We start from the raw sequence: 24,163 nt of genomic DNA on the forward strand, positions 1-24,163 counted from the left end.
AATTACATTTACAGTTTTTACCAATTGCTTACACACGTTTTCAAAACTAAGTCTCCTTTATTCAAAAATCTACACACAATTCTGAAAACTGCACACACAAAATGCAAAGTAGCTCACATCTCCTTCAAAATGCAACACTGCATTCAAAATGCCACAAACACATGTCAGAATCAAGCATTTGCATCAAATGCCAAACACTTCTTTCATAATAATACATTTTTGGATATACCATGTAAACACTGCTGTTCTAAATCTAAAGCTCTTCGGTCTTTCATGGGCTTATATCTACATTTCAATGCAATGTTCTACAGTGAAAGTAATCTGCTGAGAGGGGTAACAGGGGTAATCTGACATTTGACCTATTTATAGGCCAATCTATACTACTGTAAAGTAAAGCAGTGATTGGTTAGTGATCAGTAAAGCAATTAGTGTTTGCACATGTGAGGAGTGTGTCTGTGTGACCTGGTGAATAAGTGTAGCATTTTTATTGGTTGTATTTGGAAAAGGAAAGCAAGTGACTTCCACATAGATGTTTGTTTTGAAAAAAGTGTTTTATGCAATTGAAAACTGAGTCAAAGGCTGAGAAACAGCTTATGGTTTTGAAGATTTGGGATGTAGTTTTGCACTTTAAGTTAGAGGTTTCAAAAATCGTGTGACATGAAAAGATTTTGTGTGTAAGCAATCATAAAAAATTGTAATTTATACAATAAATGCAGTGTTATTATTCATTTGATTTCTATAACTAATGAGTTTAGACCTTACTTAACGTGCAACCTTGTTCTTTTTTATAAATGTTTGTAATTTCTTGATTTAATTCTTAATTTTCCCATTCTTTTTTTTTTTTGCTGATCCGAAAAATTATCCGATCCGTGCCTCAAAATCCGTAATGTGATCCGAACCGTGCGGTTTGTGATCCGTTGCACCCCTAATATATATATATATATATATATATATATATATATATATATATATATATATATATATATATATATACAACTTGTTATCACAATACGTCACTACACTGTGTGTACAGCAAGTGGCATCACGTTATCATCTCATAATTAGTAGGGCAATTTTGTGTACGTGTACATTTCATTAGATTTGCAATTAAGCATTTACAAACAAACAATGAAGAGATTTATCCTACACCCTTTTGGCAGTCTGTTCAAGTAAAGCAGGGCTGTATGATTCTAGTCTTGAGGAACCGCTGCTGTCCTAAAGAGTTTTGCTCCAACCCTAAACCAACACACCTAAAGAAGCTAATCAACGTCTAAAGGATTCTTTAGAAATGACAGGCAGGTGTGTAAGGGTTGGAACTGAACTCTGAAAAAAAAAATTAGGAGATACATACTAGTACATATTAGAACCTTTTTAAAAGGTACCGTCTCATGGACAACTTTAGTAAATTTTTTCTGAGAGTTTAGGAGACTGGGCTTTCAGAACCCTAAAAAGCCTAGAAAAGTAGTTAAAGAAAATGATTGCACCTTCATGATCTATATGCAGGAAGTAAAGAACATTGCATGGTGCGATACAGTTTTTTTTTTAAGTAGGCCATTCACATATTCAATGCTTAAGGTAGGCTACAATAAGATGTGTCAGTGGAAAATGTGATAGATCCTTAATCTAAATCCACTTGCCCTTATAAAGTATTTATAAAGAGCTCGCCTGTATTTGAGAGATAACACGGTTATCTTCATTTCTACTTTTATCATCAACTTTTCTATATGCATTTTAAATATGGGAAATATTATTATAAACTTTCCCTAAGGTGTTTTATACCCTTTAAACTTTGGATTTTGATTGTCTTTAGCATCAGTTGTAATTTCTTTTCAAGTCCAGAAATATTTAAGGAAACATCTCTTGAAACGCTGATGTGTCTTAAACTACAGACTCTGCAGTTAACAACATTAAGTAAAGGGTTTAATAATCAAGGTTATTGGATTGGAAAAAGTGTGTGAACTGGCTAAATGCACTATGAAAACTTTCCAATCAATAAAGTTTTGATCTGCCCTGTGTCTTACAACTAAGAAACATCTTAGCAAACCTAGATAATAGTTTCTATAAGAATTTTAGATGACTGCATACCAGTAACATATTGTCAGACCAGCTGTGAAGTACATTTAAGAATAGTAAGAGCTGGGTTGTTTTCCTGCTTCCAGGCTTAAATTACTTATAGTCATTAATGGAACACTAAATTCCACAGCAGAATGTCTGCACATCTGTCTATGATCTAAAACTAAAGTGACACAGGACCGGTTAAGCTTAAGGTTAAACAGCTAGAATAAACTTTTGTAGACTAAGAAAAATAGGAATGCAATATATATATGTCGACAGTCATATCGGTATCGGATAATACACTCTAAAAAATGCGAGTTACTTTCAAGACAAAGTTGTATCTAAAACCCAGCCATTGGGTTAAATTAATCTAGAAAATTTTATATTTGACAAAAAAATTTAAAACAATAAAAAAGCACAGCATTGAGATGGGTTCATACTTTTTTGTGTGTGTAAATGCTTGTTTTTCATGTTATCGGACAGAAATTCCATTTCAGAACACTAAATATTTCCATACCTTCCATACCATAGTTGGATAACACAATATTTTTTTCCAATAAAATTTGTTCTTAATTTAAATATTGCCAGATTCAAGGGATCAATAAAGTAAATATAGGAGTTTTTCTTTTGAAATAAAGCCTGAAATATACAAGTTTATGCAAACTCATGAGTTACCAGATAGAATCGTCCCAGTGACTCATACTGAATTCCTGGATCACTGTGCAAAAATATCCAGAAACAGTTTTAAATGTCAATTTACAACCCTACGATTTGTCCCTAGAATGTTATTACCTTATTTGCAATTGAGCTATTGGCTGTTCACATCACCCCTCATGACAGTAGCTCACATTAAGTAAACAGACCTTAGAAGTTTGAGCCTGTATCAGATTTTGAGGAACAACTATTTGTTCGGAGATTGGAAATTGACATTTCTGAGTTGCAAATTTGTGTTTTTTCAGTATGGACCTGAAAAACAGTTTTACATTCTATGGCACCTTTAGGAGTCTGATAAAAATCCTAAGTAACAAGAAACCATGCCATGTTTTTTAACATTCAAGGTTAAAAAAATAAATAAAAAATAAAAATACAGTTAAAGGGATAGTTCGGCCAAAAATGATATTAAACCCATGATTTACTCACCCCCAAGCTGTCCGAGTTGCATATGTCCATCGTTTTTCAGACAAACACATTTTCGGATATTTTAGAAAATGTTTTAGATCTTTCAGTTAATTAAATGTAATGTTAGGGGGTCCACGACCTTCAAGTCTAAAAAAAGTGCGTCCATCCTTCACAAAATAAATCCAAACGGCTCCAGGATGGTAAACAAAGGTTTTCTGAGGGTAATCCGTGTGGTGTTGTTGTAGAAATATCCATATTTAAAACTTTATTAACGTAAATATATACCTTCCGGTAGCGCCGCCATCTTAGACTCCTCTGTATTCAGGAGAGAGTATTAGGGTATACGCACTTTTCTAAGTGACGTATGACAAATTCGGAGGGCGGGGGACAGAGCAGCAGCAGAGTAGCCTCCGTAAGCTCTCATCCTGAATGCGGACGCGACTAAGATGGCGGCGCTACCGGAAGGTAGTTATTTTAGTTTATAAAGTTTACAATATGGATATTTCTACAACAACACAGCGCGTATTACCCTCAGAAGACCTTTGTTTATCATCCTGGAGCCGTTTGGATTTATTTTGTGAAGGATAGATGCACTTTTTTGGACTTGAAGGTTGTGGACCCCGTAACATTACATTTAATTAACTGAAAGATCTAAAACATTTTCTAAAATATCCGAAAATGTGTTTGTCTGAAAAACGATGGACATATGCAACTCGGACAGCTTGGGGGTGAGTAAATCATGGGTTTAATATCATTTTTGGCCGAACTATCCCTTTAATTCAGAGATGTGAAAAACAAACTCATCTCACAGAAATATGTCTCAAAGATTTTTATTTGATAGAAACAACACCATTCAAGGTTAACAGCATGTGTTCCAGGTTAAGACTTTCTCTTTACAGCTGCAGAGATGGCAGTCTATCTTTCTTCTTAAATGTGATGTCACCCCTCTGTATCATTATGCAGGAGATGCTATCATACATCACTGTTTGACACCTTAAATAAATGTCACTTTGACAGATAAAATGTCTTTCCTTTAGGCAGATACAAACCATCTTTCACGCCATACCACAAAAACAGGGTATCCTTAGAATAACACATCTTGGAATATTAAAATACACACTGCTTACATCCAATATTGAGTTTCTTTTAATTCTCTGTCTTTTTGTGAAGTTCAGTTCAATAAGGAATCAAAATAAAAACATCAAAATAAAGCACGACTTCAGGACTTTTACTCCCCTTTGAAACACAATTGAAATAATCAACCACTAGGTCCAATCCTTTGAACACTGCAACCCATAAAACACCAGCCATATAAAGATTTCTCAAAACTCTAGGCCTCAGTTGAAGTCTTGTTTTTTTGATACTGCTCCAGCTCTTTTTTCTTCTTTATGGCAAGCTGCAGTTGTTTTTTAATGACCTCGATTTGTGTTTCCAGGTCTGTCAGTTCCTGTACTATTGGGTTTTGGGCGAGGCTGTGTTGGTCTGTTCTTCCATTAGAGGTGGTCTGTATGGGAAGCGACCTCTTTTCGTGATGGAGCAAGAGCTCTTTGCACTGTGAACATTCCAGGTCATTTTGTTGCCCTTCTTGATTGGAGAGTTTCCTCTGACAGCAGTTGGATGTTCCCAAAGAGTTCCACGGCATTTGCTGGTTGTTTTCAACATTGCAGCTTGATTATGACAGAAAACAGTATGTAAATATTTGCACAAATACCAGCAAACTGACAACAGCAAATCTTAGCAAATCGCCTGCTTCATTTAAATAGTGTCCTTGCATAAATTTAAAAGAAAATTCCTACACATATGGTCAGCAAGCCATAAAAATTAACTGTCCACGCCTTCTCAGCGTTTTACCCATATGTCTTTAGTAAATCATGAAAGTAGTTTATAATATCAAAAGATAGTTTACACTGGCGCAAGCTGTTAATATATCTGGCCCATAGTATAATAGAATATATTTTTATAGAATACATTTTATTGTCCTAGATTATAATCTGATAAAATAGTCTATACTTTCTCTTCGACTATTGAACATGTGATAAATTTATATAAATAGCAGATGTCATATTGAACATACACATAGGCGTCATTTACACTGGGGACGCTGGGGACATGTCCCCACCACTTTTTGAAATGGCTGATTTTGTCCCCACCACTTTTTGAAAGCATTTGGTTAAAATGTTCTGAAAAATCAAGTCATGCCTTTGTGACCCTGGTGAAAAAGTAGTACACATGGATTAAAGTTTTCTGTCAATAGAAAATTGCAAAATTATTAAATTCACTTTTCATAAAGACGACGTGTATTAAGTGGGATGTGATCAAAGCCTGGAGTGGAGCCCAATCACGTTCCTCTCTCCACTGTAAGCGTTCTGTAATCGCTACGTACCAGATCCACTCCGGGTTTTGTGGCTGTATCACGTTAAGCTGAGGTAAAACTTTATTTCAGCTAGCATGGACAAACTTATAATGCAGGAAGGCTTCGATGTTTTGAAGATCGTAAAAGACCAATGGAGATTGACTTGGCTTGGCGAAATGATGAAGATTGGCAAGCCTTTCAGTTCGCGGGATAAGAAAACCAAACAGCCAGGTACCTTGCGTGTCTTTGCACAGTATGATTAGGGGTCCTGTATTTTGAGGGTAAATGATTTCTCCCGTACGTGATCACCCGCGTCCCGTTTTTGACTGCTATGCTGATCTAACCAGTGGCTGATACAACAGGTTTGTTAAACTAGTAGTTAACTTCATGTGGTGCCACAAGAACCAAGAGGCAGATGACATCCATATCCTGTGAGAGCGATTGACGAGAATCATAAGAGGAGACTGCTTCCGAAATGCTCTCGCGGCACTTTGATGTCATCCACCTGTCGGTTCTTGCAGTTCCATTTGCGTGTTGTCACAAACGTAACATTTGTACATATATTTAAGCACCGCAGTTTAAAAACAAGTGATTTTAAGCCATTCAAACACAAACAACACTGCTGTTTCTGTGTCAGAGGAGTATGCAAGTTGCGCATTCGCTTGTCGTTGAGCTTGTGTTGTATTTTGCCACTTTATTGGCCTTAAATACAAATATGCGTCAAAAATTCCATCTTTCTAAGTATCCTCATATAAACACGACCATTTAGGTCTTAGGAGAAAGTAAACAGCAGAAACATTGCGCATAAAATAGCACATCAGCGCTGCCTCTATTGTAACATAATATTCTGTTGATAAAGGTACAGTCATTCAATTTACATCTTTCACTATGGTTACAGACATCCTGTGCGAATTGTACACGAGTTTAACTCGAGTTACTCGTTCAGGGTTTATATTCATACATACTGTAACGTCACTGTATTAGAGCTGTGACTGTAAGCTGTTGTGTGAACAGAACAGACCCTGGATTATTCGTTTATGTGTACTGAATAATATGATATGACAAAGTTGTATTTGATCAGTCAGAAGAATTTTTTTCACTTTAATCCATGACTTCCATAGTGTACTTAACATGCTTTATTTTCGCACACTAATTTTGTACTTAATATAATAAAAAGTTCTTAAGATCATCTAAGTTGTGCTATTTTGAGACACCATAAATATGAACTAAAATGTGCTAAAAATTTATTTAAAAATTTATTTAGGTACCACTTGTACTAGTAAACTTGAACCCATCTTTGTATGAAAGCTGAGTTCAAGTTTAATACAAGTGTTAACTAAATACATTTTTTAATACAGAGATAGTATGTTAAAAGTGCATTTTAGTTCATATTCATGGTGTCTCTAAATAGCACAGAAAATCTAAAGATGAATTTTATATTAAGTAAAAAACTAGTGTGAACATAAAGCACCTTAAGTACACTATGGAAGTGTACTACTTTTTCACCTGGGGACTTACGACTAGTTTTGTGGTCCAGGGTCACGTTGTATGCTTATGGTGTGTTTTCTTTTACATATGTAATGAATTTCATTGTAATTATTGACTTAATGCGCTGCTGTTTTCTACAGTATGGTGCTTTGGCACTATTCGTTTGAGCTGGTGTTGCAGGGACTGTTATACAGTATGTGCATTCGACATTATTAAGGGTTTTATGCAGAGTATTTTTGTGTTGTTGACTGGCCTACGCTATGCCCATTTTTTGATGCGCCATTATTTAGTATTTTTCCCATACTGCTGTAATGTTTTTTCATCAGATCTTTTGTCCCCACCACTTTTCAACACAAACTGACGCCCCTGAACATACATGGCTTTCCACGTTATATTGGAATGGCCCTTTAAAGAAGAAATGATGTAAGAGCTGGAGCAACAGCTTCAAAGCATGGAGAAATAGTATAAACATCATCCCTGCACCACACACCTACAAAACTGACTCTTTAAAATTGGCAGAATTGACAAAACTCTAAATAAAGTTCAGTATGACACTCAAAGACAATTTATTTTTTGTAGAATCTTTTGTACAATCATAAACTTTTTGTTAACCATGCATGCCATGCTTCAAAATAAAAACTCTGGATTTGCAGATGGCTTAAAACTAAATGATGGACCGGCCTTAGCGATAAAAGATCCAGTCATGAGTCGGAGCCGCAGGCGGTAAGTAAAACCGCATCAAATGTCTGTGTTTTTTTGGCATTGTGTAGGAGCATGTAATGTAAGCAAGATGAAGTATAGTTAATCAAAAGTTATCCAGAGATAATACAATGATATATGCATATGCTGGGTGCTTGTGACTCGCTCCACCCATGTACGCCTCCAGGGGCTTGCATGTTTTTAGAAAGAAGCAATACAGCTGTATCTGTCTTCTAGAAATCTGATAAAACTAAAGACTCTTCAGAGATATGAAGGATGCAATACTACTCTATAGGTACCAAGATTAACATGAGATTAGCAGAAACTGTGTGTTATGTAACCTATAAACAATTATTTTGCTTATAATACACTTTTTCTTACTATTTATTTGTTTATTAATTGCTAATTTAATTCAATCTATACACTGTGTCATAATGTGGCAACATTTTGTATCCTGTTATTTACATGGGTATATCACACAATTCACTTATTGTTGAGAAGTACTTTCATTCAATGTCTTCTGAACTCTATGGAGCAGTTTCCCCGGACAGGGATTAGACTAGTCCTAGACTAAAAAAAATTTAAGAGCTGTCCTAACTGAAAACAACTTGCACTGACATATTTTATCAGTGCTCTTTGTTTTGCCTCAAAATGCACAAAATTAATGTTTTAGTAAGGCATGTTTGTTCAGACTAGTTATATTTACTAATTAAACTAAGGCCTAGTCCTGGTTTAAGATAATCCCTGTCTCGGAAACCACCCCTACAATGTTTTTCTAGTTCCCTTTCAATACGGTTCACTTCGCATTGCGTCAGTTAGCTGACGCTATGGGGGGAAACTCCTGTTTACTCCGTGACTGAAGCCTATTGGTTAACGTCTGTACAAAGTACAGACCAATGACGTTTGAACCCGCGCGCGGGAGGAACGCGTCCCTATATAAGCGCGGTTCAATCGTCAGGAGCTCATTATTTTCTCCTTCAGCGCGAACCTCTCGCTGCTCCGAAGAAAAAGAAGAAGCCTTACCTCGCCGTTGACAAAAGCCCTGCAGCGGAGTCCAGGCGTAGCGTCTTGCCCTGCCGTTTTCCGGCTGAGAACCGAAGATAGCAGAGTCCAGGTCTAGCGTCTTCCCCTGCCGCTTTCCGGCCGAGAACCGAAGATAGCCTTCGCTTGCCGTGGTACGAGCCCTGTGCAGCGGACACACGCCTGACGAGGTCTCCCCTGCGGCCGCCCGGTAAGATCAATATTTTTAATATAAAGCTATAAGCTAAAAGAGCAGGCGCTGTTGTAATAGCGTCCAGCACAGCGGCTCGGTGAGCCTCTCTGCTATGAATTTCCTCCGAGCGCGTTACCGGTCTGGCACCTCCCACGCCGGGACCGCGCTTATGCTTTGGTTGTCTTATCCATGTTTCGTGCTCCCCCTGCTGTTCCTCTCTCGCCGGGATGAACACACGGCGAGCCATGAGACTAGATGGATGCATAGACAAGCACACACGGACTAACCCCCCCTGTGTTCTGTCACACCGCAACCGTTCATGCTTACAGAGTCCCTTCGCTCCTCTCACATTCAGTGGCGAGATCTCTGGCACATATATTAATCCCCCGAGTGCATCAGGTGATACCGTCACGACGCATGGCTGTTCTGTCTGTGTTGCTGCTCCCCTCTGCCGTTCCTCTCTTGTTGAGATGAACAAGCGGGGAACCGTAGACCTGGATAGATGCATACGACAAGCAAACACGGGCGGTCTGCCCCTGTCTCTGTCATAGCACAGCCACTCGTGCTCCACGCTCGCGGAGTCCCTCGCTCCTTTCCCCACAGTGGTGAGGTCTCTTAACGGCTTAGCTAGCACGCGGTATTACGGCTCGCTGCCTCTAAATGCAGCTGTCCAGTGTTCAACGATTACAGAGCTTCATGCCCCTCCCCTCCTGGAGCGGCGCGATCTCATTTGTCTGCTCGATAGGGCCGATTCGCCGCTATTGGAGCACCAAGAACACTCATTATAAGAGAGCTTCATGCCCCTCCCCTCCTGGAGCGGCACGATCTCATTCGTCTGCTCGATAAGGCGGACACGCCTCTATTGGAGCGCTAAAACACTTATTATAGAGCTTTACTGGCCTGAGCCGATCTCACTTCAGATAGCTCATTCTTCGTCTGCCTGGTAATTTCTCTCTGGTTTAGACGGAATCAGAGGCAGAACGAATTTGTTTATAATATACTGAGGCCCGAATACCTCCCTTTATTCAGTCCCGTCCTATATCAGTGCGCTGAATATTGGTACATTCTTATATATATACCCGGTTTTTCTGCCCTTTTAATAAACGGCAAAACTGCGGGCCTCACGGCAGACTTCCTCTCTGCGATGGGTTCAGTCTGACATTAAACCACCTAGACATACTACCCTGCTCCGTGAGCCGTTCGGTCACCGTCACTACTGAGGCTTGTGCACCTGAACGGCTGAGCTCTGGTCTCCGCAGCACAGCTGCATCAACAGAGAACGAAACTGTCTGGGAGAAAAGGGGTTATGTCGCGCCTCGGCTGGACTGCCCTGAAATGTTTTCTGTGTGCTGTTTATCCAAACATACTGTGTAATACTGTCAGCTATGCGACCTCACTATAGTGGCGAACGGTATTTAATTCCTCTAAAAAGAGTAATTTCCGTGCTTACTATACTGTGTATTGACACCCACGGTTGTACGGTGTCTCTAAACACTTTATCGCCTTACTGACAAGCAACCAGTAATACGCACACACGGCCCGCTGTCCATAATTCTATTGACGCTTGCCGAAAAAACCCCGGTTTGGCCATATACTGTGTATTGACACCCCACGACTGTACGGTGTCTCTAACACCTTTCTGCCAAATTCGCTCGCAGCCCACCTCAGTTTCTCCGCTACGATGCTGATGGCGCAAACGAGCACGGTCTTACGGCTGTTATTCTCTCTTCCTAGAGGAAGGACAGTCTCAGACTTTTGCATGGCTCCAAGCGTTTGAATCGCGCCCTCTCCGGACGGCCACTCAAAGGCTTACAGCCAAGCGGTTTATGACGTTTTTCGGCCATATAGCTGATTTATATAAGCGGATCCGAAGACGCTCACACCTCCGCTCCAATACTCGGAGATATTAAGGGTAATATCAACTTCAAGTGAGCTTGCTACCCGCCACAATAAGTTTCAAAGCTTAAAGCGCGCGCACAGTCAGACACGCGCGGCATCTCGTTTAAGACGGGCACACGTACCCCTCTAACGAGCCTCAGAAAGCTGAATATCGTGGCATTCTGTTCATAAGTCCACTTCAGTTTGACTTAGCAAAGGTCCCGCCCCGAGCTGACGGCCGGGAAGCTTGCTTAAGTTACACACGGCTGCATGAAGTGCTGTCATTACGAGCTAGCCCAGCATTTGCTGTGGGTTGAACACGCTTTACGACGGCAATCAGCCTTCGGCGCGTGGAACGCCGTTTGTCTCATATAAATCACCTTGTACTGTGAATACGGTACATTAAGAGGATGATTTAGCACTGCAGCACTCTCGACCGTGTTATTGTGATAATGCGGTCGGGCAATCTACGGTGGTTTCATTATTTACCGAACCAGACTGAGATCTCTTCCCCTGAACAAGCTGACGAGTCATCTCCTTTATAAACTCATTGCATCGCTTTATAAGCTATGTTCAATCAGAGTGATACGCATCTCATGCTTAAACTACCAATATTAACCCATTACGATGGGCGTGCGGAGATGGCATCCGTGGGACACGACCTACATTACGTGCCTTATGACACATTGACACAAGCTGCTAGGACCCCTTTCACGAGGCGTCCTTATGCAAAGTCTGATCCATTCTTTCTAGTGACATTTGAAAGTCAAAACCCCCCGCGAATCGCCGGTGGAACACTTTTCTCCTCACTTCAGAGGCACGGCGGCTCTCTCCCCTACCTATATCTATGTGGCCGTGATAACAGCGAACCACGCTTTTACGACCGACCATTCATTTAATTCACAAGCCTGTCATCTCTCAGATGCGGACGGCGGCGGTAACAGCGAACCATGCTTTTACGGCTGGCCATTCACTTTATTCATAAGCCTGTCATTTCTCAGATGCGGACGGTGCCCGAGGCACAGCGCTCTGGAACTGTCCAAGGTCCTGTATGACACATACGTCTGACGTACATCAGACGATCAGCTGTTCATCTGCGTCACAGATCACTCACTAGAGCACCTGTCAATACAGGCTATTTATGGATCGTTGACGTTATCACCTCCCGTGACAATTATGCTCACTTGTCTTAGAGCATGGGCATGGGCTTAGAGGTTTCTCATTTGACAATTGTGACACGGCCGGCTGGTCCCCGCCGTCCACGTTGTCAGTTTACAGCTTCGACATCCCTGCTTCGCGCACTACTGAGGTTTGTTGCATTAAAGGTGCGCCCATTAGCTCACCTGTATGCACGATATGGTTTTTAATTATATGCGTCCACCGTGCGCTTAGAGAAGCTCACATGTACACGCTATAACATTTTGGTATACAATAAGATGCGCTTGGGAAGGCTCACCTGTATACACAGCTGTGTTATGCTTTGTGACACATACATTGTTGTTCATCTGTGTACGTTCACGGTGCGTTGGGTGCCCACCGTTACGTTCATCAATCATATCTGTACACATTCACGGCGCGTTCTGTGCACTGATTTATCTATACGCATTCACGGTGCACTGAAGAGTTCACCCGTGTGCGCACAATTTATTATCAGAACACATGACGGCGCGCTCGAGAATCTTGCCGGCCTGTGCATTATAACACTCTGATTCATCTATATGCATTCACGATGTATTCAAGTGTTCACCTGTGCCCGTGCAATTTATAGTCAATACACATTTACGGCGCGCTTGGAAAGCTCACCGATCTCTGCACTATAATACTACCTATATGCATCCCGATGCGCTCGAGGGTGCACCTGGGTTCACACTATTGTGGTATCTGTATAATCCCACGCTACGAACCGTTCTGCCGCATATTATAGTCAGATCGGCCGTTCGTGAGCTTCGCAGATCACTCACTACGTATGTCTGTTGCTAACAGTGGTTATTTAGATGGATCGTTGAAACCATCGCACTGGCTCACGCCCCTCTATGAGCTATGTCCTATATAGAGCCCACTCTGTGCGAGTTTGGCTTCTTCATGAACTTGGTCTACAGGGGTATCTATATCTATATTTGATATCTGCTACGCGGCCGGCTGGTCTTCGCCGTCTACGTTGTCAGATTGTACAGCTTAGACGTTCCTGCCCTACGAGCGCAGGTTCTCTCGGCTCAATCATGCACGCTCATGCGTTTTATGTGTACACCACGGTGCGCTCAGCGAGCTCACCAACGTGACTCTGAATTTACTTATCTCGCACAGCCGCGGCGCGCTCGGTACCTCGCCGTCTTGTGCTATGTTATGTGCCCCCGGTGCGTTTAAAACCCCACCGTGTGCGCGTCAACAATTTATATGGTGCTTACACATTTGCTTTTAAAGCTGTGAATATGCCGGGTATAGGGCCACACGCAGTGTCTCTCCGGTAAGGCACTTCAGTACGTTGTGTATGCACGGCGTGATGGGATTACGTTCCCCCATAGCGTCAGCTAACTGACGCAATGCGAAGTGAACCGTATTGAAAGGGAACGCTTAGGTTACTCACGTAACCCCGGTTCCCTGAAATAACGGGAACGAAGCATTGCGTCTCTTGCCGTGCTACAAACGTCTACGCAGCGAGTGTTATTCGGCTGCGCGCTTCAGTCGAATAAATAATGAGCTCCCGACGATTGAACCGCGCTTATATAGGGACGCGTTCCTCCCGCGCGCGGGTTCAAACGTCATTGGTCTGTACTTTGTACAGACGTTAACCAATAGGCTTCAGTCACGGAGTAAACAGGAGTTTCCCCCCATAGCGTCAGCTAACTGACGCAATGCTTCGTTCCCGTTATTTCAGGGAACCGGGGTTACGTGAGTAACCTAAGCGTTCTTTAAAAAAAGTGAGTGGTTTACCTTTTCTCTTGTTTTGCAACTGTCTGTAGTTTGTCCTCTTTGAAAGCAGGGTTAAGTGCTCGATGTAATCTCTGACAGAACAAATTAAATAAAGTGTTATTAGAAAATGGGAAGCGTTCAAAAAATTAAAAAGCGAATAATTATCACATCAACATTTCCTTAATGCTCATGTCACTAACATTAAATGTTATTATGTCTTTTAAAACCCTACACATTGATTCACCTGACTAGTGTGAAGCCAGTACGTATACTGGGATGAGTTCTGCAACCTGGGTATCACCCAACGGTGGACAATGTGTTCACCCAATGTGGTGAGGAGAGAAAGGGCGACTCCAATGCATAGCATGACAAATAATCCTGAGAAGTGCTTTATCCCCATCTGTAAAGTCTATGTACAACACAAATAGCAACACAAAGGCTGTATAACAGTAAATACAAATTATTGACTTTGGTTTATTAAACAACTTTTTACAGTTTGTGATTTTCATTTTGTATTACGGCCTACCTTTGTCACAGCAAAGCTTCTTTTACCACATGGGACCACCTTGTACCACTTATCATGTAACATGTCCATAAATCCATCTGATTTATATTGACTGACCAACTCAGAGATGTTTGAAGTCAAAGGTGAATTTTGTTTCAATCCGATACCATAGCCTGTCGACAGAAACAGAAAAAATATTTTAGAAATGTATTAATATAGAATATGTGTATTCTTTAACTCTGTAACATGAGTTTTACTTGCCTTCAATTGCAAAAGGCTTTCCTACAGTCAGCATCTTGCAGTCTGCATCAATAGACACTTCATAGTCCAAGAGAGCTTTGTCCATAATGAAAGCATCTAGTTTTTGAGGATCGTCCCTGAAAGAGTATGAAGCACTTAACTATTATACTCATGAAGCACATGTTTGCTGCTTTCAGAAGACTTTTTTCTCTGCAATGCATCATCGTGTATTCACATCATGATCTTTTGAAATCGATGTTTCACTCAGATGCCTTTAAGTCACAATATACTCTTTACATCAAATACATACTGAAAATTCTTGAAACTACTTGCATTTACATCCTTGTTCATCCTGTGGAATTTAAAAAGTGTGTTATCATGCATAAACACATGCCCGTTTTATTCAAAAGAAGAGACCTAGCTGATCTTTATATTTCATCAGCTTCATTCGGGCCTGCTTGGAGGAATTATGCATGCTGGTAATATTTTTGGAGTTTGTGGTCAGATTTTCGACTACATCAAATCAAGTTGGAGAGGTAGTGAAGATTTAAAAGGGAAATTTCAGGCTTGCCATGACAGATATGGATGGAAAACCTATTTGAAATGATGTGTGGCCTGCCACATGCTCAAGTGATGTTGTGTAAAACAGTGTTTCTCAAACTTTTTCAGCCCAAGGACCACTTCATCTTCCAATATTTTTCTGAGGACCACCTAACAGAATATGACTCTTAACACGCCCCCAAAAAAACAACAAAATAGGAAGGATAAGCTAAATTTAAGTTTAATATGCAACTGTTTTAAGTCAAAAACTAATTTTTTAAACACAAATGCAATGCTATGTTCAGAAATGATTATATGAATTTAATTTAATTTAATTTGAAAAAGTAAATGTGAAATGAGTTGCAGCTTAATATGAACAACAAACTGCACATGTGGAAAAAAAACTGCAATTAAACATAGTATAACAGCCTTGGCCCCACTTAATGTCATTCCAAAGAGCCATTAGTTTAAAACTGAGGTGGTGGGTATGTGAAGTTTATGGTTGTATCTATGGTAACAATATAATGCTGAAAAAAAAATTCCCCTTAATGTCCAAAATCACTGAAATTACAGGGATTTTACACATGAAACAAAAACTAGTACATTACAAAACTAATAGATCTGTGGATTTTAGCTGCTTTCAGTTTATGCTTGGCAGTTGGCATTAAGCTTTATTCTACATTTAAATAGGTAAATAAGATCCATATCACACTCATTGAGAATTTAACTCATTTACTCACTTCAGTGCACATATCAAAAAAGTTTATAACATGGAACATAACATTGTTTTATGCAGTTTTTTGTCAAAGCTAATTATTACAGTAGTCCTATTTCAACAACAACAGCCATCTTAATAATTGGCAAACATTAGGCTAGCTTCTAATAAGACAGAATATGTTTTTAGATTTCGCAAGAGCAGTGAAATTAGGTGTATGTTTGTCAGCACGATACGCATACAGTGGTGCAAATGCTGGGCTGTGAGCGACGGGCGATTAACTGTTTCTCATTTAAATTGCATTATTGTGTAAGAACGATGCTTTGAATTTTGGAAAAACGGCAGTTTCATTTATTAAGACATGTAACGTAAATGTCATTGTGGATAAGCAAGTCATAATTGAGCAAACATATCAGACAACAATTGTCGGAAAAGGCAGTGTTTTAAAGCTGGAAATACAACAAATAAAGTTGAAACAGCCACAGAGTCCGGTCTCTTAACTCACCACAGTCAGCTATCGCGTCTTGAGACGCGGGCCGAGCGGGGGAGCCGATCGAGTTGAACTTGTGGACCAAAGTGCGAATATAAACACGTGATATAGCTGCTCGCACCAGTCACGTGACTCGCGCTCTGCAGCTCATACTGTATGAAACAGACGCACGCGCATCAACTCGTAACTGTAGGGCCCGTTGTCTAACTTACTAAATTTATTCTAGAGATGTCTTTTTGTACAGACTACATAAAGGGCCGGATCAAATTACCTTGGGGGCCGGGGTCTGACCGCGGGCCGCCAATTGAATAGCCCTGGTATAAACACTTGCCTAATTTAGGTCATCTTTTGGCGGACCACTGGGGGGGTTTGACGGACCACTAGTGGTCCGCGGACCACACTTTGAGAATTACTGGTGTAAAACTATTGCTGTTCAGTTAAAGTTGTTTGGGGAATTTCTGCTATTTCTGTTTAATTTTAAATTTATTTTCATATACAGTATAATATTATAAATAATATTATTATCAATTATATCATCATATATTATCAAGACTGTCCTTAAAAAACCCATAGGTTGTTTGTGCATGCAGCTTATTTTGATGTACAGTTTTTTTTAAGGATAAGTCCCCTCTAGTGGCCAGCACTTAAAAAAAAGTGACTTCTGTATGCTGTGTTATATATTATTCAATAAATAAATTAGTACATTATTTGCTGAAATCCCTAAAAACTATAGTCCCTAAAATGTGTAATAGAAACAATTAATATTGGCAGTTTAAATGAAAATCAAAATGTCAAGATTACTATTATTATTGTAATAAATTGTCACTTTTCAGCACAAACATTAGTAAAGTACAAACATTAGCAATGGAATTGAAGAATTGGGTGATGTTGGTGAAAAACATCAAAACTACTTCCAGCTAAACCTCAAATATGAGAAATACTGTAGTAGACAATCTCTAGCTCTTTATTTCCACACAGCACAGCGGCTGTATGTCATCAAGCCTGGTTTATTATTTTCAGACATTTGCAAGTCATAAGCATATTACAACAATGTATGATTAACAAAGAATAATAGTCAACTTTATAATTGTTAATGTTATCTTGATGACGTATGCAGCTTGCAAATTCGACCTCCGGAGGCTACAGTCTTTGGATTGAGAAACGGCCTATATATTTTCTCATTGTTCCGCCCCCAAGCCAGCGGGTCATCACTGATATCAGTTGCCTTCCCTTGCAAATTAGCGCATTAACTGTTTGCGTTTACACGAACCTGAAGACATCTCACTGGGCGAGATTGTACTTTATATTTTTCATAATTTGTAACGTGCACACCACCGCGGGGCGCACTTCCCGACCTCCTGTTGACTTGAATTTATTCTTCAAATTGTTTCCATCTCCAATTATTTGCATTTACTCTTTTTCGCATAAATCAAAAACCACCTCAAGTGAGCATAAAAATGGTTTTGGGAAATTTGGCTCTTTTCTGATGCGATACTTCAAAATGCACATAAAATCAGTGTGATGGAAACCCAGCTACTGATTCAGTGTTGAAGTTAATGAGAAATTAAGTGATAAATGAACAATGATGAACACCTGCTGTTACAAAACAAATAATCACTGAAGAAAAAATTAAAAAGTCACCCTAAAAGGGGTCGCACACCAGACGCGCAAGCTCAACGCCGCGCCGTTCTAAAAAATTGAACACAATGTTTTCTATTAATATACACACATTGGCCCCGACAGGTGGCGCCTTTCCCCAGCGCCCAGCTATGACTCAGGAAGTTGCTCAAATCCCTGTTGCACCACTCACATAGTTTAACATTAAATTAAATTGTATTTGTCCCAAATCCATGGGCGTCGGAACCATTATACGTGGGTGGGACAGGACCCACCCACTTTTTAAGACCAATGATAATGGACCCACCCACTTTTTCTCTAATTTAGCGCATTTGTCTGTTCACTTATCAAAGCGCTGTTAGTCCAAATCCATTCCACTAGAGCAGGGATCCCTAACCTTTGCTTTTTTTACACCGCGGACCCGTTTCAGCTTTTAAACATAATTCGCAGGGGTGAGTGGACGCTGAGTTGCTGTTCGAACATAGTGCTGAAAAACCTCCTTTGCCAAATGTTTTAAACAGAAGTAAATGTCAAACAACCATGCATTAGGAAAATTAATAACTGCTTTATATATAGTATATTTTCTATAGACGTGTAAAACCATATTATAGCGGATTATTTTACTTTCATTGTTTCACGAGTTTGCCTGCCCATTTAGTCTTAATAATTAACGGTAAACGAACTTAGCTTGGTGTTCTTAAAGGCAGCTCAAACCTTAGGTCGGACTCGAGCCCCAAGTTCAAGACACAGAAGAAAAAAAGAGGAGATGATGAGGAGAGATGCCAGAAGAATTGCGTCTGTCGCGGAGGCACAGAGATCCCGTTTTGCTTTTAATGATAATTAACACAGCACTAAATGTGGTTCCTTTCAAACGTTAAAAGTGTAGGCTACTTGTTAAAATATTATTACTGCTGTAAAATAGTTTATTTTGATTATGGTCCCACGATCGCTGGATAATTTTCAAGTTTTTTTTACAGAAGCCTGCAATTACTTTTCATTTGCGACATGAACGTCCTCACGTATTGTTATTATTTGCGAGGTACATTTGCAGAATTCATAAAGTCATACCTCTGTTTAATCGATTGTGTTTTAGAAGTACACATGCTCAAACTCTTATGACAGCATGTTCCCGACGGATACCATAAAATAAAGTGATCTCATTTCCAGAATCTCACATTTATATTTCTCTAAGAGAGAGAAAGAGAAATTGGGTATAACAAATAAAAAAGGTATACAAAAGTTGTATCAGTTTACCTTCATTCGTTTTTCTTACCTTTTATTTCCTCAAAATAAAAAATAAACATTGTAGCCTACTGTCAGCAGAGTAGAGAAAAAAAATGACACAGAGAAAGATAAATGAAACATGACATCTGTCATTATTTGCAAAATATTTAAAGGGCTATTACCAGAATTTCGACCGTAATAGGCTACTGTCTTTAATTTAATAAACGCAAATGTTCAGGCTAATTAAAAGGAAACATGAAAATGTCATCTATTGCAGTAAATGTATTTTTCGGGGGGGGGGTTATGTGGGGACCCACCCACTTTTCATTTGCTTCCGACGCCCATGCCCAAATCATTAACGATTAACTGCTAACGTATGTTTTTCATTTTGAAGTAGACGCTATCTGACTCGGACAGGATTAGTTTTACAGGTGTAGAAGGCGTAATGTAATTCTACCACAGGACGTCTGTAATATTAATGGTCAGTTCAGATGGGATTAGAAATCTCAGTAAAACATTCAAAAATGGGAGGGGTAACTCAATTGCGCAGCTTGTTACCTCTCGTCGTCACGTGCACATTACCTTGCTTCCTGATATCACATCTGCAAACAACATGACACAGACGAGCAAAACGCTAAACACTGTGTTTAATTTCATTTTGGGGAGAACGTCAGTTTCTGAAACAGTTCCGTGCCTCTGAGAAGTAAATGTGACTTTTTTTTAAGTTTGTGTTGTTTTATTCAGGAACTGACTTGCCACTGACTTGTTTTTCCACCTAGAACGCAAGTAAATGCTTCTTTAGGCACTTTTATATTTTAAAGAAACCTTAAAATTTAGAGGAAATGAGGCAATTTACATGTATATTTACAGCTGGTCTATTCGCACTGGATTAGTATTACCTGAGGTAATTTCTCCGGACCATTGTCCGTAATGATTACTGACATGGAGCATGCAGACAGGACTAAAATCACTGAGAAGATCTGATAAAAGTTGCTTTACCCCACCTCCATACGTCAAACTAATCCTGTCCGAATAGTACTTAAGCTCGCGCTATTTATGTGCACTACCGGTGTACGATACCTCCGAGTTGTCCTAGATGTGAATCGACACGGCGCTGAGCTGCGCGTCCGGTGTGCGACCCCCTTAACAGTGATTAGTTTTACCTTTAGATGGGCACTTGACCCTTGATTTCTTGTTTTTATAACAGCCTAAGATTATATGGTTTGATTGTTAATGTTGATATTAGCACCATGATGTAATAATTGTCGTTTTAGACTTAATTTTGCACACTTAACTCTTTCCCCGCCATTGACAAGATATCTCGTCAATCAAGAGAAAACGCTTCCCCGCCAATGACGAGTTTTTCCCGTCTTACCGCAATACCGCTATTATCCACTAGGTGACGCAACTTTTTAAATCCGGAAGTATTGCCCTATGGCAAGCTGCTGCATGTCCGTGTCTGTTTTAAAGATCGCTCTGAATGGGAACTCTATGAAAAGTCCGTCACAAAAATGGAATTATCTCTGCTTTTTGCTCAAAATGTGGTGTTTTTGCAGAAACCTACCCATATTCAAAAGCTGATTACAAAAGAACTCCTGAAGGTAGGATGAAACATTTTTTGTTTGAAAGCAGAGGGTCTGTTCTTTCATTTGTTATATTGTATGTTTATTTATTTGAAGAAGAACATTTTCTGGAAGACATTAAACTTTTGTGAAAATCATGAAAAACGCTGGCGCTGGCTGGCAACCTTTTTTAAAAACGCTGGCGGTGAAAGAGTTAACCCCATAACAGCAGTGTTCTTTGAAGAATATAAAAAGCAATGATTCAGTGTTAATTTTTAACACTCTGGGTGGTATTACACTAAGTAAGGGATAATGTAGAGACAGCCGGTAGTTATCCGGAAATAAGCCCCGACAGGGTGATCAGGACCCGACGCGAAGCGGAGGGTCTTGTATCACACTGAAGGGGCTTATTTCCCGATAACTACCGGCTGCCTCTACATTATCCCGCTTATTACACGGCTACTTGTCACATAAGAAAAAAAACGGACATGAATATGAATTTGAAACATTTTAATGGCATATTTGTTTTAAACTAACATTTTTATCCTTCCGCGAAACTTTGCACAGATGCATAAAATTATCGTAATACCTTATTAAGATTCTCTGCTTCATACTTGTCTGTCTCCATTTTTCTCTTTTAGCCAGTCTTTGAGAAGTTTTAATGCCCATTCTGTATTTTTTTGTGTGTTGGCTTCGTAGCTGTCATGCTCTATTTTGTCAAGTTCAGTCTCAGTAAGCTCTCTGTGTCTTGTCGTGGTTGTCCAGTGTTTGTCACAAGATGGCGCCAAACAGTAATCTTTATTGATCTTTATTGGCACAGAGTGATTTTACTCGTACAAGTAGTACCGGCTATGCGTTATTACTTTGGAGCGGTTATTATTTGAAAAGAACGAACCTGCAAATGTCTCAACTAACCAATCAGAATCAAGCATTCCAGAGAGCCGTGTAATAAGTAGTTTTAATTTAAAGCTGGTGGTTTTGCTGTGAATATACTGCAAGGTTTCATGCTGTTAAATTTGAATAAATATCAAGCTATAAACAGCCAAAATGTATCTGTCAAAGCTTCATGAGACCATTTTTTCTTAAAGTCTGGTAAACTGTTATAGAGAAATACTTGTTTAATATTCAACACAACCTACTACTTAACAGGAATGATCTGACTGGTCTGCCGTAATAAAATGTTAACACAACTGTGGAAGTGTCTTTTGATTGCCTGTCAAGTATACCAGACAAATAATTGTATACATATATACTCCTCTCTTTGTAGAGCGATATAACATAAATTTCTATGATTTAAAGGACATGGTAGAGGATATCTAGTAATTTTGTGCTGCTTCTGTGATTAATGCAACTTTTAAGATTATAACTTACTTAAGGTGATCTATCCCATCAGGGGTTGTAGGGACATTATATCGCCTCATGTACTCATGCATCTCTGGAAAGCTTTTCTTCACATAATCCTCAGCGCTGCTTTCCCGAACTGTCCCAAAGCGGAACCCTTGTGATGGATGATGGAGCTTAAAGTGCGAGAGGACCAATCTCATCAAGCACAAAGTACATTTTCCTCCTCTAACCATTGAGAAATTACATGCTTGCATGATCATTTAGAAATAATTTGAAAATGATAAATGAGCGATACTCTTACCTTGGGATCATGAATACCTGAGAGCTGCTCATAGGTTTTCTCACCAACCATTACAGCAGCAAGATTGGCTGTGTAGGTCGACAAGCAGAACAAACAGAATATGGCCCAGAGGTTCATGAGGAACCTGCCAGTCCAACACTTTGGCGGCTTGATAGAGGCAGTCCTGCCAAATAAGATTGCGTAACAAACGTTTAGTGCTGAGGAAAAAGAGAAGACTCTGTCTCTGTTCCTTCCCCTCGGGGTCATCCCGAAAGGGCTTTTCCACTCGTACAATGTTAGAAACACAGCGGTCACGTGTAAAGACACAAATATTCCTAGCCACATACTCCAATGCAGAGGCCACATGAAGGCGCCAATCGGTGCGGCTGTATCTCTAGTCCTGACTAGGATTCCCAGACTGGTAGAGAAAAAGGGGCTGGTAAAGTCAATGACCTGACTGCGTGCCGAGTTGATACTAAAGGAAGTGACAGCCAGGTGTGCCGCCCCACTCATGAGGTCCCCAACCAGACCTGTCCAGCGACCGCCCTTGTAAGCACCGTATTTTCCATCTCCCACAATGTATAGGTCAAAATCAAACTCCATGTCCTCTGCCAACTTTTCTAGAAGATCAATGCAATAACCGTAGCAACATTTTTTTAACTCCGTGGGCACTGTGTCATTGGCACCTTGCAAACTCTGAAAAAGATTTTCTAACAATGCGGTATCGTTTGTTAGGGGGTCAAGGCACAACTGGCCAGCCGGGCACAAACCATCCTCATCGACATCACGGGTGAAGACAAACGGGTGCTCAACCAAGGTGACCACACGTAAGTGTAGACGAGAGGATTTCCGCCAGTCTGCCCCTGGCTGGGATCGTCTTTTATTTGGCCAAACTCCGTAATCCATAACCACTTTATTTTCCTTCCAGCTGCCAAGACGTGTCCACATGGGTTTGCCTATTGGATCGTGTTGTAGATTCCATATGAAGTGATGGCTGTTAGAGATAATAGAAGATTCCTCTTGAACACTGATGTAGCCACTCAGGCCATCAAATGCCATATCGGCCATGAATCTAAGAATAAGCAGAAAACAATGATGTAAACAGTTCTTTCATCAGAATGTACACAAAATTTAGTTGCCTCTGAAATTAACCAAACACAGGCAGGGAAAATAATATTGACAGATAAAAGGACAATTTATTCTGTATCAACCTTACTTCGTAAGCAAGGCCATTGTCATCATAGTTACAAAGGGCCTACATCGTAATTTTGATTGGTCTGCTTTAAAGTTGATTAAGTCCATCCCCGAATCTGTCTCGAAAACTTCAACTTCCACTTATGGACATGCTTGGTTTCCCTCATGTGACTGATGAGGTTTCAGTCATGAGCTTGTTACAGTGTGATATTGATTTATCATAATGCGTATCATACTGTAAGAAATTTACCATGCCATATTACCCAGAATGATATAAATTGCACATTGATTGTCCATTATACAATGACATTATTTTTTTTTATTTTGTATGTTGCAGAATGACACAACAGCACCAATCCAGACATACGAATACAAACAGCTACATAGACCACCGTGTAAGGCCAACTGCAATGCTTTGATGCAGAAGTGTAATGCGGTCTTAAAAATTCCAATAAAATATTAAAAAGTTACAATTTTCAACAATTAGCAATGTGGGACATATAAATAGTATAAAGTTATATAGTGTCATTATCTTATTACTATTTTTATTGTTTACACAATAGTTATGTACAGCTTGGGAAGCTGCAAAACTAAATTAGATTTTCTGACACTAATTTTTTTACTTGGAAATGTGCCACGTTAAAGAAGGCAGACAGAAGGGTTGTGACTACTCTCAGGCATTTTTATTAAAAAACCACGACCTGATGGGTAAGCTGCACTTTTATTTCCAGTGGAAA

At 39.8% G+C, this 24,163-nt stretch overlaps 1 protein-coding gene across 1 annotated transcript in view; it reads right to left on the reverse strand.

Annotated features, from left to right (window-relative positions):
* Positions 1-4,032: 4,032 nt before the first annotated feature.
* Positions 4,033-24,163, reverse strand: part of grin3a (glutamate receptor, ionotropic, N-methyl-D-aspartate 3A) — a 29,056-nt gene continuing 8,925 nt past the window's right edge. Inside the window, exons 3-9 of the mRNA XM_065240582.1 lie at positions 22,254-23,304; positions 21,980-22,125; positions 14,482-14,597; positions 14,242-14,393; positions 13,960-14,124; positions 13,737-13,807; positions 4,033-4,841 (exon numbers count right to left, since the gene is read on the reverse strand). Of these exons, the coding sequence (XP_065096654.1) occupies positions 4,505-4,841; positions 13,737-13,807; positions 13,960-14,124; positions 14,242-14,393; positions 14,482-14,597; positions 21,980-22,125; positions 22,254-23,304 (2,038 nt within the window). The 3' untranslated portion in view covers positions 4,033-4,504. The remainder of the gene's footprint in view (positions 4,842-13,736; positions 13,808-13,959; positions 14,125-14,241; positions 14,394-14,481; positions 14,598-21,979; positions 22,126-22,253; positions 23,305-24,163) is intronic.

The sequence above is a fragment of the Paramisgurnus dabryanus genome, chromosome 10 (genome assembly GCF_030506205.2).
Source record: "Paramisgurnus dabryanus chromosome 10, PD_genome_1.1, whole genome shotgun sequence".
NCBI lineage: Eukaryota > Metazoa > Chordata > Actinopteri > Cypriniformes > Cobitidae > Paramisgurnus > Paramisgurnus dabryanus.